The 17,382-nt window shown below is 39.6% G+C and overlaps 1 protein-coding gene across 1 annotated transcript; it reads right to left on the minus strand.

Moving 5' to 3' along the window:
• Positions 1–5,361: 5,361 nt before the first annotated feature.
• Positions 5,362–6,977, minus strand: LOC121985148 (geranylgeranyl pyrophosphate synthase, chloroplastic-like). Its single transcript, XM_042538439.1, has one exon. The coding sequence runs from the start codon at positions 6,678–6,680 to the stop codon at positions 5,550–5,552; it is 1,131 nt and encodes a 376-aa protein (XP_042394373.1). The 5' UTR covers positions 6,681–6,977; the 3' UTR covers positions 5,362–5,549.
• Positions 6,978–17,382: the final 10,405 nt, after the last annotated feature.

A 17,382-nucleotide genomic window follows, 5' to 3' on the forward strand; every position in this document is an offset into this window, starting at 1 on the left:
AGTTGATGATCCCGATATCTAAAACCTGAGGCTATATCTCCGTTCTATAAATTAAAAACTTGCTACGTATTATGATTCATGAATTAGTTTAGAAATTCAAATAAGTTATAGGTCGAGCACTTGATGTGAAGTAATTTAAACATGTGATCGGAAATTTCTAATTCTATTGGAATTTATCTTAAATATCTTACTAATTATTGATAGTTAAAATAAATTAGTGGTAAGGTAGGTGGTTTCCCCATAAATTAAAATTTGACAGGGTGTATGTTGTTGTTTATTGAATAGAAATCCTTAAGTTTCATAGATTTCGTGCCAAATGGCACGGAGCAAGAACTTCATTTGTATTGGTTAAACCCAAGATTTGACACCATATCTAGCTTGTCTCCTCTCAAACCTTCCTAGGGAATAGAAATTTAAAGAAATATAAGTGTCGTAGGCCCATCAGTGGGTTTCGATCAAAACCCACTGATGGACCTAGACTTCTCTAATTGAACCCATTTAAAGTCTCGTGACTTTATGGTGTTGTGAGGACTGGAACGGTACTATATATTAATGATTTAAAGCCCTCCACAGTTGCTCCACCGTGATGATAGATTTCAGCATGATGTTGGGCCCGATATGGGATCATATCATGCCCAAGTTAGGTCTGATATAAGATATATCAGGTCCACGTTAGGCCTGGTACGATATCATATCAGGCCCAACGTGGGCCTGATCGCTTGGCACCTTGGCCGGTTTGTTCAACCGATCACAATTCAAGTTGATGATCCCGATATCTAAAACCTGAAGCTATATCTCCATTCTATAAATTAAAAACTTGCTATATATTATGATTCGTGAATTAGTTTAGAAATTCAAATAGGCTATAGGTAAGCACTTGATGTGAAGTAATTTAAACGTGTGATTGGTCGGTTTGTTCAACCGATCACAACCAAGAATTTGATCCTGAGATCTAAAATTTTACACCATATCTTATGTCTCTAAACAAAAAAAACTTGATGTGAAGCAATTTAATTTGGTGATTATTGTTTTTGTAAATTAAAATACGACATGGTGTCAGTCATTACAAGAATAACATATTACACTATTTTGAAATTACAAATATACAATTTACAATTTAAAATTTTTGTTAGTCATTATTTTATGGCCAAGCCTAAATCTATAAGCTCTCATTTCAGCTTGTATAAAGTCCGTTGATCACTGAAACACAAAACTCTCTGCATAGCGCATCATAAAAAAAGCACAATCTAACCTATAAAAAAACAATATTGAACTTGTAAGTGTCTATTTTGAGGTAAAGATAATGGAAAATAAACAAATACTTACGATTTGCTTTGTGTCGAACATTTACTTGAATCGATTTAAACTCTCTCCCGGAGAAAGGTGATAAACCATGATGTCATATTTGATAGTATGACCAGTTTAGCTCCTTAAAAAATGACACCTACACATAAATGACATTAGTAATTAATACATATCCAACGCTTATTGTATTTATATATAAATAAAACATAATACTTACAGTTTTGTCAAAAACGATAGTGTAACACCGAAAGAGTTATAATGAATTATATGACCTTCCTCTAGGTCTATGACCATTAGATGCCAATGATTATCTTCATTATTTAGTGTACAAAAAATATATCTAATGAGCTTGTCTTCATCAATTTTAGCACTCTGTTTCAATGCATCCACGTGCATCATTCCAAACAGTTTCTATGTAAACCAGATAAATTTTTAGCTAACTACACCCGTTATATATAAAAGCAGGATCAAGTGCTCAAATACCTACTTGAAATCCAACCCCACAAAATATAGATGGGTAGTATGGTGAATTAGAAGTTTTGGCTTCATTAGCTAGAATAATCCAATAAGCATTTATGCAATCCCCATTGGTGTATTGGGTCCAATCAAATATTGTCATAAAAAATTGCATATCTAAAGAGAGAGTATCGTTGGACCATATTGGAAGTATCGTAACCCTACATAATCAGAGTCATGCAACAAATAAATAAGTTAGCACTATTAAATATTATTCAACTCCAATAATCATCACTGGTTTACATGATTATACAATTACACTACCAACTAACTTACTTTAACTAACTCATCTTCAATAATGCATCTATTATCACACTATCTTTATTCTTCTTAAAAAATATCTTCACTTGCTGAAAAAATTCAAATACTAATATGTCATTAAGGATTATAAAAGAGCGACTTACCTACACTCGAGCCTACCTTCAATATTTTGTTCTTGAGCTTCTTAGCTCATCACATTTTATTTCTTTATTTTTCTTAAAAAATGTCTTCGCTTGCTGAAAAAATTCAAATACTAATATGTCATTAAGGATTATAAAAGAGCTACTTAACTACACTTGAGCCTACCTTCAATATTTTGTTCTTGAGCTTCTTAGCAGTGCCTGGTTGACTGCTACAGTACCACTCACCTGTTTTCGTAGTCGTCGAGCACAGAAACATTTTGTGCCCTGCCCCAGTCAATTGGTCAAACCCTAACCCTAGGATTTAACTCCTGAGTACATTCACTCGCACTCATCCTCGCCCGACTAACCTAGACCTAGCCTTCTAACCTTCTCCATTAGCTTCGCGTCCCTCGGATACCTCCCCATCCTTCACGTCTTACCTTCTGGAGCTTCCTTCAACCTTGTCTTTGTTGTCGGGTCCTCCTTTGCCAAGAGGTCGCACCTCCTGGACTTCATTTATTGGTAAGTCACACTTGGACTTACGTTGCCAAGACTACATGCTTGGACTTATACCAACAAAACTCACATTGGACTTTCCTCCTTTGTCAAGATCACACTTGGATTCTCCTTGTTGTACTTGTATCTTGCACACTCACAATGTATATTAAATACAACAATAAACATCAAGTACAACAATAAACCTAACTTAAACTTTTGCCCAAACATCAAAACCTAGGGTCACTTAGATTGCTCCGACAAGTAGCCAAAGACTTTGAGTAATAACCCTAATGAGTGGTCATAGGATATACGTCTCCTCGCAAGGAGCGATGAATCCTCTGTAAACTATCCAAACACCTTCGGGCACTTCAACTTATATCGGATCATCCCGAGTCCACACCTCAATAAGATGCTTACTTAAGATGTCAAAGTATAAGCCTCCATGACTAAGATGACTTGTATACCTCAAGTTGAAAGAAACTTGCACTCGTGCTACAGTAAGAACTTCACAGACATATCTATATATATGTAGAGAACCATATAAAGTCTTATAACGAGTCACTCCAATGAATTAGTTACCATAACCAGCATCCACATTTAACTCTCGACCTCCCAATATCTCCAACCAGTGAGAAAATAGCTACTTGGCCGAACCAAAGAGTATAACCCGTGCTAATCTTACAGAATTGATGATGTCCGAATGCATCAATTCGACGACTAGAGAAATTTCAATATATTTATAATTGCACATGTAGAGATAATTACTAGTTGTGATCTAATCACAAATTCTCTCATGCTATGAATAATATTACAGACATTCAGTAAATGAGTTTAAGACAATGAAATATATAATATGCACTCAAATAGTGAATATATACTTATCAAATAAATAAAAAAATCGTCAGGCAATTACCTCAGGACATCCCTCAAATTCTAACAAAGTGCACACGTCGCACACCAGGACACTATATAAAGGGGGTTTACACACTGATGGAGGTACGCGTTATTCACTATTCACGCTTGTGTCTATTGTTGCTCCACCTTTTTCCTCTTTTCGATGACTGACTTGAACGTCGAAGGGTCAACACTAGGGACCCCTTCCCTAGTTCGACACTGACGTTTCTTGTGTTGCAGAGTAGAGCCGAGTCTACATCCAGTTAACGCGATAGCCATATCCCCAGCTTGCTATCTCCATGAATTTTAGACAGGATCAACCTCCCTTCACATAATTTGGGAACGGACTGTGAGGGACGTCTGAGATAAGTGTAATCATCTTTTGTTATAATAAAGTAATTTTATTTGACCTAAGAACACTGAGTTAATGGGTTGTCCGTTATAAATGTTTCTCAATTTATCCTGATAGCCAGTGGAAAATTTTTATGGGACTAGACCTCTTACGTCTAAGATTAATTGGCGTAATCAAGATATTTGATCTCAATTAAAAAAATATAATTCTATGTTGGTTATTATTGATTTGCTCATCGTATATTTTACTCGGAGAATATTTTATTTTCAATATTATTATAATAATTATAACAAATTGTTATAATATATAGAAGCTATTAGTATATGTTATAATGTATAACACTTAATATAAAATACTATTATCATATATTTTACTCGGAGAATATTTTTATTTTCAATATTATTGTAATAACTATAACAAATTGTTATAATATATAGAAGCTATTAAGTATATGTTATAATGTATAACACTTAATATAAAATACTATTATAGTATTATAACAATTACTTAATAATTTTTACGCGTCGTAATAGTTATCAGATAGCTATATTATACTTAAACTTTAATTATTAAAATTCTAAATCTTAATTCATAAACTCTAAATATTAAATTTTCATAGTTACTAAATAGTTTTTACCCGCTATGAAAGCTAATGAGTAGCTTTTATTTTTTACCAACTTAACTAAAATTATTTAAACTTTATACCATTTTAGCGAGGCCAGATCCTCTAGTCCAGAATCTTCTGGGCGATTCTGGGCTAAAAGAGACCCTGCATGTTCATTGGTGGGATGAACTGCACCCTACATATTTAATAGATAGAGTACAATTCACCCATCTAATGAACATATAAGGGTCCAAGATTGATCCAGAGATCCTGGACCAGAGGATCCCTGTCCCATTTTAGCACCCACTTAATAACTGGTACCAGTTATAACAATTAATTGTAAGGATTATAATAACTTTGAAAGTAAGCAACACATACCTATGATAATAATCGTTGGATAAGAATTATTTTGTGGATAAAAATTGAGTGTCTTTTTCTCTTCTTGTTTTTGAAAAAAAAATCTTTTTGATTATTTTATAATTTAGGACGTTTTTAAATTTTTGTCTTTGTTTAATAAACGTAAACTTAACTCATTGAATTTGATAGACACATTGACGGCATTAAGGACCGAATGATGCATTCATAGAGACATAGAGGCCACTCGAAAATATCACACCATCACCAATAAAGAAAGATAAGAAGAAAACAAAAACAAAAAGATTTAGAGTTCCAAGATTAATTCATTTAAAGAGAGAAAACAAAGTTTCCAGAGAAAATAGAGACGGGAGAAGAACTGATCCTCTAGGTGTTAGTTCTGCTAGGCATTAATAATTAATGCCGCATTATGCTACAAGCCTACAACAGAGCACTTCACAGGAAATAACAAGAAATCGAGTTTACTTGGCAATATGTTCTTAGTAAAAGAAAGGATAAATATTGTGTATAGAGTAAATATACACTATGGATGACCAACTTGAATCGATAACCAGCGGCGAAGCAATGGAGGAAGAAGATCAATTGGCCGTACGTAGTTTCTTCTGGCTATTCGATCTATCATCTACTTCTGGCGGTAGGCGATGTAATTTGCTAAATGTAGCAAAGGTGCTGCCTTTATTGGATCGAACCCGGCGAGCTGCTCCGTGGCGGCTTTCAACAGTTTGTCGGCGAATTCCTTGGACTCGTCCAGTCCCAGAAGCTTTGGGTATGTAGTTTTATCGCTGGCCAGATCCTTCCCTGCCGTCTTTCCCAGCTCCTCCGATGACTTGGTCACGTCGAGGATGTCGTCGACTACCTGGAACAGTAGGCCAATGGACCTGGCGTACTTCCTCAGCCTCTCAATCTGGTCGTCGGAGGCGCCGCCCACAATGGCGCCGAGGACGACCGAAGCCTCCAAAAGAGCAGCGGTCTTGTGGAGGTGGATGAACTCGAGATGGTCAAGAGTGACGGGGGCTCCGACGCCCGTGGCCTCGAGGTCGGCCACTTGGCCCGCGACGAGGCCCTCGGAGCCGACGCAGCGGGAGAGCTCGCCAACGGCACGCACGATCCGGTCCGGAGGCACAGATCGATCGGTAGGATACGACGCGGGATTGGCCAGGTGGCCGAAGGCGAGGGCAAGGAGGGCGTCGCCAGCGAGGACGGCCGTGGCCTCGTCAAAGGCACGGTGGCAAGAAGGGCGGCCGCGGCGGAGGTCATCGTCATCCATGCAGGGGAGGTCATCGTGGATGAGGGACATGGTGTGGATCATCTCCAAGGACACAGCCGCCGGCATCGCCCAGGCGTCCGCACCGCCGGCGACCTCGCAGGCCGCGAGGCACAGCACGGGGCGCACGCGCTTGCCGCCGGCGAGGAGGGAGTAGCGCATCGCCTCGTGGATCCGATCCGGGTGCGCGAGCGGGACGGCCGCGTCGAGAGCGCAATTGACGACCGCGGCTTTCTCCAGCATGTAACCCCTGAAATCGAAGTCCGTCGACACGGCCGGCTCAAGGGCAGGGGCGGGGGAGGTTTCGACCTCCATAACATGGGGCAGCGGCGGGACGCGGCGGCGGTGGGGCGCGGCCGAGGTAGCAGTCGGCCTCCCGAAGGGCACTGCCAGTAGCACAGGACGGCCGGCGGCGGAGGAGGCGGAGGAGTGTTGGGCCCTGGAGACCGCAGCGTTACAGCAGATATGAAGGTTCATCAAAGAAGCCATTTTCCTCCTCTAAAATACAGAAATAGCTCAAGAACTGAAGAAGGAACCCCTACTCCTCCCTCAAATCGAAGTCGAGGAAGAGGGGAAAGTGGGGATGGAAACGCGACGAGAGGGAATTGGATCGATTGGCATTTTGGGGATGAAGGCGGATGATGGTGCTGGAGCTGGTGTCGATATGGTAGAGGGAAAGGGAAAGAACGTGACGATGGTGGGAAGGCACGACAGCGTACGTATTAGGGGGATAGCCGATAGCGTTGGCGAGGCGGCAATTGGACGGGGAAGGTCGTGCGCAGATTTCGTGAGATCGCGCCGGTTTCGGATTAGATCGCATGGCAGTTAAAGTGGTCCTTTCGAGTCAATTTGGAATGGATATGATAATTTTTTAAAAAATATATTAATAATTAAATTTATCATAGAAATTTATTACTATTTTATAAAATATATTATGTTTATAAATATGTCAATTCGTGTCAGATTTTTTTTTAAAATCAGATATTTGCCGACTAATTTTGAAGGTGTACAGTTAGATCTCACTCCTCACGCCAAATAAATCAGGGAAATACGTGACTCTAGACGTGTCGACCCTTTTATGTTTACTCCCAAAGATGCAGCGCGAAGAGAAAGAAATTCAAGAAGAAAAAATTAGTTAGCTAGAGGTGAGGAAAAAGAGAAGCAAAGAAAGGAGATGAAAAAAAAACCTGAAGGATTCATCGCCCACGACCACGCAAGGTCCTCGTGTGCGACCGTTGCTCGCGGTCGATGAGGCAACTTCATGCGGGGCCATTGCCCACGATTGCACAAGGTCCGTTGCTCGCGGTCGCGGATGGCAACCTCGCATGAGAGGTCGCCGTTGGCAGTCGACGACCGCACAGGGTCGTCTCTCACAGATGTGCAAAGCGTGTTTGCGATTGTAAGCTTGTACCATCAGCAAGTTGGGAGAAAAATTAGGCTAAGATTCTTGTAAGAAAGGGAAAAAAGAAAGTTACTTCCCGTCTAATTTTGAACAGATATGTTTATACCATCGTCAATTTTGAATTGATGAGGGTACTGCGTATTTGTTTTTTATCATTAAATAAGATACAAGTGATAATAACGTATCTTTATTGATGAAGATTCAAAGCATGCCCTTACGATTGAGCTATTGAATAATCAACTATAATCATTCGAAAGAAGGCGAGGAGAGGAGACGGGGCTGATGGTGGGGATGACAGCGATAGTGGGTCAAAGAGGAGTTGACTGGACAGTGAAGGAAGGCTACACCAACCTTTTCTTCGTTTGGTAAAAGAAAGCAATAAATAAATGAGAGAATTTTAAAATAAAAAAAAAATTGAGAGAAGGTTTGTCTTCTCGTTTTTACAAGGTTTGTCTTCTTGTATCAAGTGGCAATAAAAAGGAAAGGAAAGCAAGTGAATTTAATATGATTGAAGAATCGTTCAGCAACGTTGTATCCAAATCATTTCAGAGCCATTTTCTTATTTGAATGATTAGTTCGTTCAATTAAAAATTTAAGGTGGGTAAAAACCTAACTCAATTGTTATTTAATTTTGATTCAATTTTTAAATTAGACACTAATAAATTATTTATATATATATATATATATATAGAGAGAGAGAGAGAGAGAGAGAGAGAGAGAGAGAGAGAGAGAGAGAGAGCGTGTGCGCAGTATTTCAAATTTTTTTTTTATTATTTTTTTTATTTTGAATTAAAAAAATTAATATTTCCTTAAAAAAATCTTAATATATAAATATATCACTTAAACATACTATAATACTCCATAAATACTTAAATTTATTTTATTTTTAATTATTCTTTTTACTAAATACTATAATTCAATTGGGAAGCCTGAACCCTAAAGGTAAAATCTTAAAAACAAAAATAGCTTACAAATTATAACCCAATTAGGAAGCATCAATCCTAAAATGAAATCTTACAGTAATATTTTAATTATTTTTTAATTTTAAATTTTAAAAAGAATAAAAATAAGCTGATATCCTGCGCAACGCGTACAGTCACACACTGTGCACGTCGCATGGTATATATATATATATATATATATATATATATATATACACCAGAGTAAAATTGAAAAAGATATATTAAAAAATTATTAAAATAAGAGTACATGTTTCATAATAATATATCATTCTCAGTCAAGTCAATTTTGTTGGGTCACTTCAGAACTAAAAGGAAGGTGAATACCTTCTCGTGCTTTTGTTGATGATAATGTGCAGCGGATAAATACAACACGAAACTCCCATATGCTAACAAGATAGATTTATTTGGTATCCACCTCAAGAAGAAGTGACTAATCCAAGGATCCAGCCCTTATACACACTCTTCACTATAAAACACTCTTCGGAAATAATTCTGAGGCGGGGAAACCTCGTACAAGCTCACACACAAAGAAATACTAGAAGAGGAAAATACAAGCTAATACAAAATGAAATCTTACAAGATTACAATCATGAAACGTTAACTTGCTTCTTCTTCTTGTTTGGGAGCATCTCTTGACCTTGAAAGTGTAGTAGAACTTGCCTCTAAGATGCTTCAAGAATCGACGGTGATGACCTCTGAGCTTGGTGAAGAAAGTGGGAGAGGATATGAGTTGAACAGTACACGTGGAATCTTTTATCGAGCGCACAACGACTAGTTTTCAACCTTAAGCGATTACTCTAATCGCTTAAAGGTTCGTAATCGATTAGCCGAGTCAAGTAAGAGCCTTTTTGTTCGCAAGAGAACAGACCGTAAGCGATTAAGTTTCCCTGTTTATTCGCTTACCGCAGCTTCATTTTCACACAAAGGACTTCTTAAGCGATTGCCCTAATCGCTTAAGATGTGCCTAATCGATTATGCACCTTTCCATGCACTCGGAAAAATGAGCTTAAGCGATTACCCTAATCGCTTAAGCTTTGGTAATCGACTAGCTCAATCGATTACTAAACCCTAACTTCCAAAACAAAGTCTAGGGTTCCCTCATCTAACATCCGGTCAACTGTGACCTATTGGGACTCCTCCTTTCTTAGCATCTGGTCAACCTTGATCTGCTAGGACTTCTCACCAAATGTCTGGTCAATCTTTTAACTCACTTGGACTTTTCTCTTTGTACTAAGTATTTGGTCAATCCTTTAACTTACTTGGACTTCCAATCACCATGTGTCCGGTCAACCTTGACTTATCTGAATTTTCACATTTTTGGCTTCACTCACTAGGACTTTTTCCAGTGTCCAGCTTTACTCACTAGGGCTTTCACCTGACTTCACTCATCAGGATTTCCAGCGGTCTGGCTTCGCTCGCCTGAACTTTCACTTAACTTCACTCACTAGGATTTTCACCTAACTTCACTCACCAAGATTTCCTCACTGCCTAGCTTCACTCACTAGGACTTTCAACTAGCTTCACTCATCAGGATTTTTTTGCCTAGCTTCACTCACTAGGGCTTTTCAGTTGTCTGGCTTCACTTACTAGGACTTCCCTACCAAGTGTCTGGTTAACACTAACTCACTTGGATTTTCATCTTCTGCCAACTTTTCCGTTAGACTTGCTCTTACCTAACATCTAATTAAGACTTTCCAGTAAAGTATTTAGTCAATTTTGACCTACTTGACTTTTCTTCACATCAAACTGGTCAACCCTTGACTAGAGGAATTACACTAACAATCTCTCCAAACAGACAATTACACCTACAATCTCTATATATTGTCAAACATCAAAACTCAAACATCAAGACTCAAGCTTGAGCCAACTCAAACTTAGTCAAATTGGTCAATCTGCACCAATAAATTTGTATTTTATGATCCATAAAAAGATATTCAATTGTCATTTTAATTTAATCTATAATTATTCACTTCATACCCCATCGAATACGACTCTAAGCGGATTGTTAGGACCGAAAAGTAGCTAGAGGGGGGTGAATAGCTCTTCGTACGCTTGTCGTCGGCGTTGCTCGTTTCTTCAGAGATATGCAGCGGAAATATAAGAAACAAAAGCATACAACGCTAACAAGGATGGTTTACTTGGTATCCACCTCACAAGAGGTGACTAGTCCAAGGATCCACACTTACTCACGCACCCTCCACTATGAATAACACTCCTTTATGGTAACTACCAAAGGCGGAGAAGCCCTACAATACTCTCAATACAAGAAGAAGAAAGGGAAATACAAGATAAGCAAAAGCTTACAAGATGTGCAATAAAAACCCTAACCCTAACTTCTTCTTCTTGTTTTTGATCCGCCTCTTGAATTGGAAAAATCTCCAAGAATCTTCAAGAACTGGCGATCTGGAGCTTGGAGAGAGTTATGGAGGTGCTGGAGAGTATCTAGAGTGAATCGGTGAAGTTCTTCCGAAGGAAATGAACGCCTGCGGCTTAAATCGACGCCAACGGTCGGATCCCGATCGATTGGATTGCTCCCAATCGATCGGGGAGGCTTTGGATCGATCCACGGATCGATCCAGAGCGCCTTTGTGCTCTCTGGAATAGCCTGGATCGATCCGTGGATCGATCCAGGGCTTATCGCGTATAAACAGCAGCTCCCAATCGATCCACTGATCGATTGGGACCTCTGGATCGATCCACCGATCAATCCAGAGGGGTTCTGTTCGCGGGGATTCACCGGATCGATCGGCCGATCGATCCAGATCTTCTGGATCGATCCACTGATCGATCCAGATCTGCTGGATCAATCGGTTGATCAATCCAAATCTACTGGATCAATCGGCTGATCAATCTAGATCTTGGTTTTTGCCCAAAACCAAGTCCAAAGCCCCCTAAACCAACATCTAGTCAACCATGACTTGTTGGTACATAAGGCCTAGCATCCGGTCACCCTTGACCAGCTAGGACTTTCTCACCAAGTGTCTGGTCAATCCCTTTGACCCTCTTGGACTTTTCTCTTCTTGCCAAGTATCCGGTCAATCCCTTTGACCTACTTGGACTTTTCTCCTCTTGCCAAATATCCGGTCAATTCCTTTGACCTACTTGGACTCTCACCAGATGTCTGATCAACCTTGACCCATCTGGATTTCTCCTGCCTGGCTTCACTCACCAGGACTTTCCCAATTGTCTAGCTTCACTCACTAGGTCTTTCACCTGGCTTCACTCACCAGGATTTTCCTCCTGCCTAGCTTCACTCACTAGGACTTCCTTCTGCCTGGCTTCACTCACCAGGACTTTCAGTCAAGTATCCAGTCAACCTTGACCTACTTGACTTTCCTTCACAATCTTAACTGGTCAACTTTGACCAAGCGGGAATTGTATCAACAATCTCCCCAAATGAACAACTGCACCTGCATTGTCTATATCATTTAAACCCAATATATTGTCAAACATCGAAACTCAAACCAAGACTCAGGCTTGGTTAACCAGGTCAACCTTGACCTAGGAAATATTGCACCAACAATCTCCCCCTTTTTGATGTTTGACAATACCTCTTGTTAAGTTAGGAAATTAGGCTACTCCCATAGCCTCAACTCCCTTCATGTCAATATATGAATGATGGTTCCCTTCATTCTCCTCCTTTCCTAGAGGGTAAACTCCCCCTTTAGGTACTGAAGGCCTAACTTAACCATGCATTCTCCCCCTATTGACACACATCAACAACATGCCCTCATCTTTGGGCACACATCAAGAACAAACTCTCCCCCTGAAGAGTTACCCAATGTTGTTTACAACTTCACTCGTTGCTCATAACACAATAATGAATGTCTCATTCCCTTCATTATCATCAATTTGCTCATCCATGAGCAATAACCACTTGAATTACCACTTGAAATAATGAGGATATCCACTCCCCATTTCAAGTTCAAATGCTCATTCATGAGCATTTTCTCTAAAGAAGGTTAACCACCCTCCAAGGTTCATAAAAAAATAATTTTTCATGTCTTTAAAGAGTCCCTCCCCTTAAAGACATGGTGGTAACTTCTGTCATTGCACCAACAATGACTTGGAATCCCTAAACCTTAAGGAAACCCAAATTTAGAAGTTTTGAGGTTCAAATGTTCAAAATTTGAAACAAACCTCAACCTAAACTTCAAATTAGTCTTATTTAACCAATCCATCCTTGTTTTCAACATGAAAACACCCTTTTTATATATACAAATGTATTTTGAGGGGTTTGGAATGATTACATTGACTAAACAAAGTTTAAAATGCTGAAATCAGGCTTTCTCAACCAAAATCAGAATCCTGGATCGATTGGAGTTGGGTTCCAATCGATTGAACCTAGCTGAATCGATCCACTGATCGATTCAAGATGTGTAGATCGATCGGCTGATCGATCCAGCGAGCTTCTGCTCGCGAGAATTGCCTTCTGAATCGATCCACTGATCGATTCAGACACTCCAATCGATCCATGGATCGATCGGAGCTCTGATAGTTGCTGAATTTCAAATTCAGCCAACTTCAGAAACCCCTAGAAAATTCTACAAAAATCATGAAATTTCGTGTAGACATTATTTAGGGCATACTTTATCATGGAAAAATAGTTTTCTATGAAAATACATCATATTTTCAAAGATTGACACAAGTTTGAAAACTTGCTAAAACTTTAGCGTTTTCTTCAAGTTTGTGTCTAACTATTCAGTGGTGATTACTATCAAAAGATAGCCTTCACCAAGGTTTTCCAAAAACCTTTTAAAATAATTTTCAAAACCAATATCCCATCAGATTCCTTGGGCTTAATGCACATGACTTGTACATAGCTTTCCCAATGATGGGAAAACACATAACTATGTGTTTTGATGACCCTAAAACTCAAAAGAATGCACTAAATCAGCATCTTGAGTTTATTCATCTTCCTAACATCTCACTTGTATCTAATATGCACTAAAACACATACAAGTCACCTTATAGTCCTTGTGAGATGTGAGATTTGGTTTTGCCCTAATCTAGGGATCATGCATATTTATCTAGGCATTTTGTAGATATTGGACATCTACCTAGGATGTCACTTGTTGATACACTTCGTAAATGTCATTTGTCCTTAATTTTAAGGAATTAAAAATAATGCATGATAATGTATGACATACATCAAAATGAAATAGTTTTCAAAAGAAAGATTCCTATAACTACATGATGTATGTATGTCATGACATGATATTTTTATGTTTTCATAATAAGGCATGAGTGCAAAATACAAAACTAAATATGATGTCATGGCATATAGTGAGCAAACAATCATGGCAAGGTTTAGCATAAATAAAATACCTAGATTACCTATCTAAGTGTCCTTAAACCTTAGCTAAGTTAAAACTTAACCCTAGATTGCCCTCTAAATGCTCCAAGAAAATGCCAAAGCCTAAATTTGCATTTCTAGTTCTCTTGATTAACTTATGCTAATTGAAATTAAGCTTATTTCTCAAATGTTGGCATATTTCGTTCTTCCACAAGAGTAGCATTTTAAATTAAGGCTTAGATTGACCTTAAATTTCCTAAGAACATACCAAAATCCCAACTTGGTAGTTCTTATGATTTTCCCAATTTGTGTCACTTAAAATATCATCCAATTTATCAAATTGTGACACATTTTACTCTTCCCAAGAGTAAACATAAATCCACTTCATTTTCAAAGGTTAATAATAACCTTGAAAATGCTCCTTGAGTGTCAATTTCTTCAAAGTTGGGTTAACTACCCTTCTTCTTAGAGTTGACACTCTCTAACCCATCTATGGGATAGAGAAGATGCTCCTAGGAACCCAAAACCTATTGGTGCTCCTTGGATGCTCTAGGTATTCACTAGGGATAACTTCCCTAGATACCTTCCAAGTGACCTTGTTTGGCTTCTTAGAAGCCTTTGTCACTTTTTCTAGGTCAACTCTAAGGATAGCCTCCCTTGTGACCTTGTTAGTGACTTTCTTAGACTTCTTAGAAGTCTTAGTCACATTTGTTGTTGCAAAGATACTTCTAGGGATGACTTCCCTTGTATCCTTGACTTGACTTCTAGACTTAGGGTTGGTTCCATAGCTATATGGAACCCTATGGTAAGTAGGTACATCCTTTTTGATTTTAGATTTGTATCCCAAACCTCTATGGCCCTTGGATGACCCTTGTTGTCCTAAACCTAGATTTTGCTCATTTTGCCCTTTAAGAATATTTTCCATCCTTTTTAGGGTCTTTTCTAGTTTGTCAAGTCTTGACCTCAATACTTGATTTTCCATCACTAAGTCCTTAGTTTTTGATTTTCCATTAAATCCATGAGCATTTTTGTTTCTAGGCTTGTAGCTAAAATCCTTAGAGTTCTTGCCTAGACTTTTACCTACATTCCTAGCTCTAGGTGTAGTGGTTTTAGCATGAAAAGCTATATGTTTTTCCTTAACGCTATCATGCTTCCTATTTTCATGGTAAATAGCATTAAAATGATATAAGTTAGAACTATCATGCTTTTTACCATAATTTAAAGGGGTAGGCTCAATGAAAGTTACCTTTCTTTTTACCTTGGAGGCTCCCCCTTGACTTGAGCTTCTTCCATGAGCCTTGACCACCTTCTTCCCTTTAGGGCATTGACTTCGGTAATGCCCCTTTTGATTGCACAAGAAGCACATAATGTGCTCCTTGCTCTTCTTTGTTCCGGGGATGGTCTCCTTGGGCTTCTCCTTGCTCTTTTGTGCCACTTGACCCTTCTTCTTGGCCAATTTAGGGCATTTACTTTTGTAATGCCCTTTTCCCCTACATTCAAAGCATATAATATGGTTTTTATTATTAATTGAAATTGTTATACCTTTGCTTGTAGGGGTGGCATCTTCTCCTTTTGATCTGGAGGTAGAAGCTTCCTCTTGATCCGAAGATGATACTCCTCCATTTGATTTTGCTTGACTTGTGGAGGTGGAAGCTTCATCATCTTCTTCTTCTTTTGACCCGGATGTAGAAGTTTCTCCTTCTTCTTGATTCGGTTTTACCAAAGATTGCTCCCCCTCAATCCTAGAGGTGGAGGCTTCATCATCTTGTACATGGAACAAGGAGTATGCTCTCTTCTTGTTCCCTTCATTGCATTCCCTCGAAGATGCAGCTTCTTCTTGAACTTCTTCTTCGGAAGTTGAGCATCTCTCAACTTCAGAGTCCTCTTGATCTTGCTCCAATGAGTCGCCCTCTTTGGATTCCTCTTGATTCGGTACAGTGGAGGGGATCTCATGGATTGATGCCAACTTGCTCCAAAGCTCCTTGGCATCCTTGAATTCTCCAACTTGAGCCAAAATATTGCTTGGCAATAAGTTGACCAAAAGCTTGGTCACTTTATCGTTTGCCTTGCTCCTTTGAACTTGCTCTTGACTCCATTTGCTTTTCTTGAGAGGCTTGCCCTTGGAGTTTATTGGAGCTTCAAATCCTTCCATGAGAGCAAACCATTGCTCTATCTCCATCATCAAGAAATTTTCGATTCTTGATCTCCAAGAATCGAAGCTTGTGGATGTGTACGGTGGAGCCACCCTTATGTCAAATCCAAGTCAATCTTGGAATTGCATCTTGAAGTTGAGCCTTTTGATGAAGTCTTCGACTTGTAGAATTTCTTCAACTTCTTCACCCTCTAGCTTTGCTTGTTTTGTTTGCCCCTTCCGACGATGATTCCGGTGAAGAGCGGCCTCGCTCTGATACCACTTGTTAGGACCGAAAAGTAGCTAGAGGGGGGGTGAATAGCTCTTCGTACGCTTGTCGTCGGCGTTGCTCGTTTCTTCAGAGATATGCAGCGGAAATATAAGAAACAAAAGCATACAACGCTAACAAGGATGGTTTACTTGGTATCCACCTCACAAGAGGTGACTAGTCCAAGGATCCACACCTACTCACGCACCCGCCACTATGAATAACACTCCTTTATGGTAACTACCAAAGGCGGAGAAGCCCTACAATACTCTCAATACAAGAAGAAAAAAGGGAAATACAAGATAAGCAAAAGCTTACAAGATGTGCAATAAAAACTCTAACCCTAACTTCTTCTTCTTATTTTTGATCCGCCTCTTGACTTGGAAAAACCTCCAAGAATCTTCAAGAACTGGCGATCTGGAGCTTGGAGAGAGCTATGGAGGTGCTGGAGAGTATCTAGAGTGAATCGGTGAAGTTCTTCCGAAGGAAATGAACGCCTGCGGCTTAAATCGACGCCAACGGTCGGATCCCGATCGATTGGATTGCTCCCAATCGATCGGGGAGGCTTTGGATCGATCCACGGATCGATCCAAAGCGCCTCTGTGTTCTCTGGAATAGCCTGGATCGATCCATGGATCGATCCAGGGCTTATCGCGTATAAACAGCAGCTCCCAATCGATCCACTGATCGATTGGGACCTCTGGATCGATCCACTGATCGATCCAGAGGGGTTCTGTTCGCGGGGATTCACCGGATCGATCGGCCGATCGATCCAGATCTTCTGGATCGATCCACTGATCGATCCAGATCTGCTGGATCAATCGGCTGATCAATCCAAATCTACTGGATCAATCGGCTGATCAATCCAGATCTTGGTTTTTGCCCAAAACCAAGTCCAAAGCCCCCTAAACCAACATCTAGTCAACCATGACTTGTTGGTACATAAGGCCTAGCATCCGGTCACCCTTGACCAGCTAGGACTTTCTCACCAAGTGTCTGGTCAATCCCTTTGACCCTCTTGGACTTTTCTCTTCTTGCCAAGTATCCGGTCAATCCCTTTGACCTACTTGGACTTTTCTCCTCTTGCCAAATATCCGGTCAATTCCTTTGACCTACTTGGACTCTCACCAGA

Source organism: Zingiber officinale, chromosome 5B (genome assembly GCF_018446385.1).
Source record: "Zingiber officinale cultivar Zhangliang chromosome 5B, Zo_v1.1, whole genome shotgun sequence".
In the NCBI taxonomy this organism is placed as follows: domain Eukaryota; kingdom Viridiplantae; phylum Streptophyta; class Magnoliopsida; order Zingiberales; family Zingiberaceae; genus Zingiber; species Zingiber officinale.

Coding starts and splice junctions, on each gene's coding strand:
- LOC121985148 (XM_042538439.1), bottom strand. CDS start 6,680: ATGGCTTCTTTGATGAACCTTCATATCTGCTGTAACGCTGCGGTCTCC.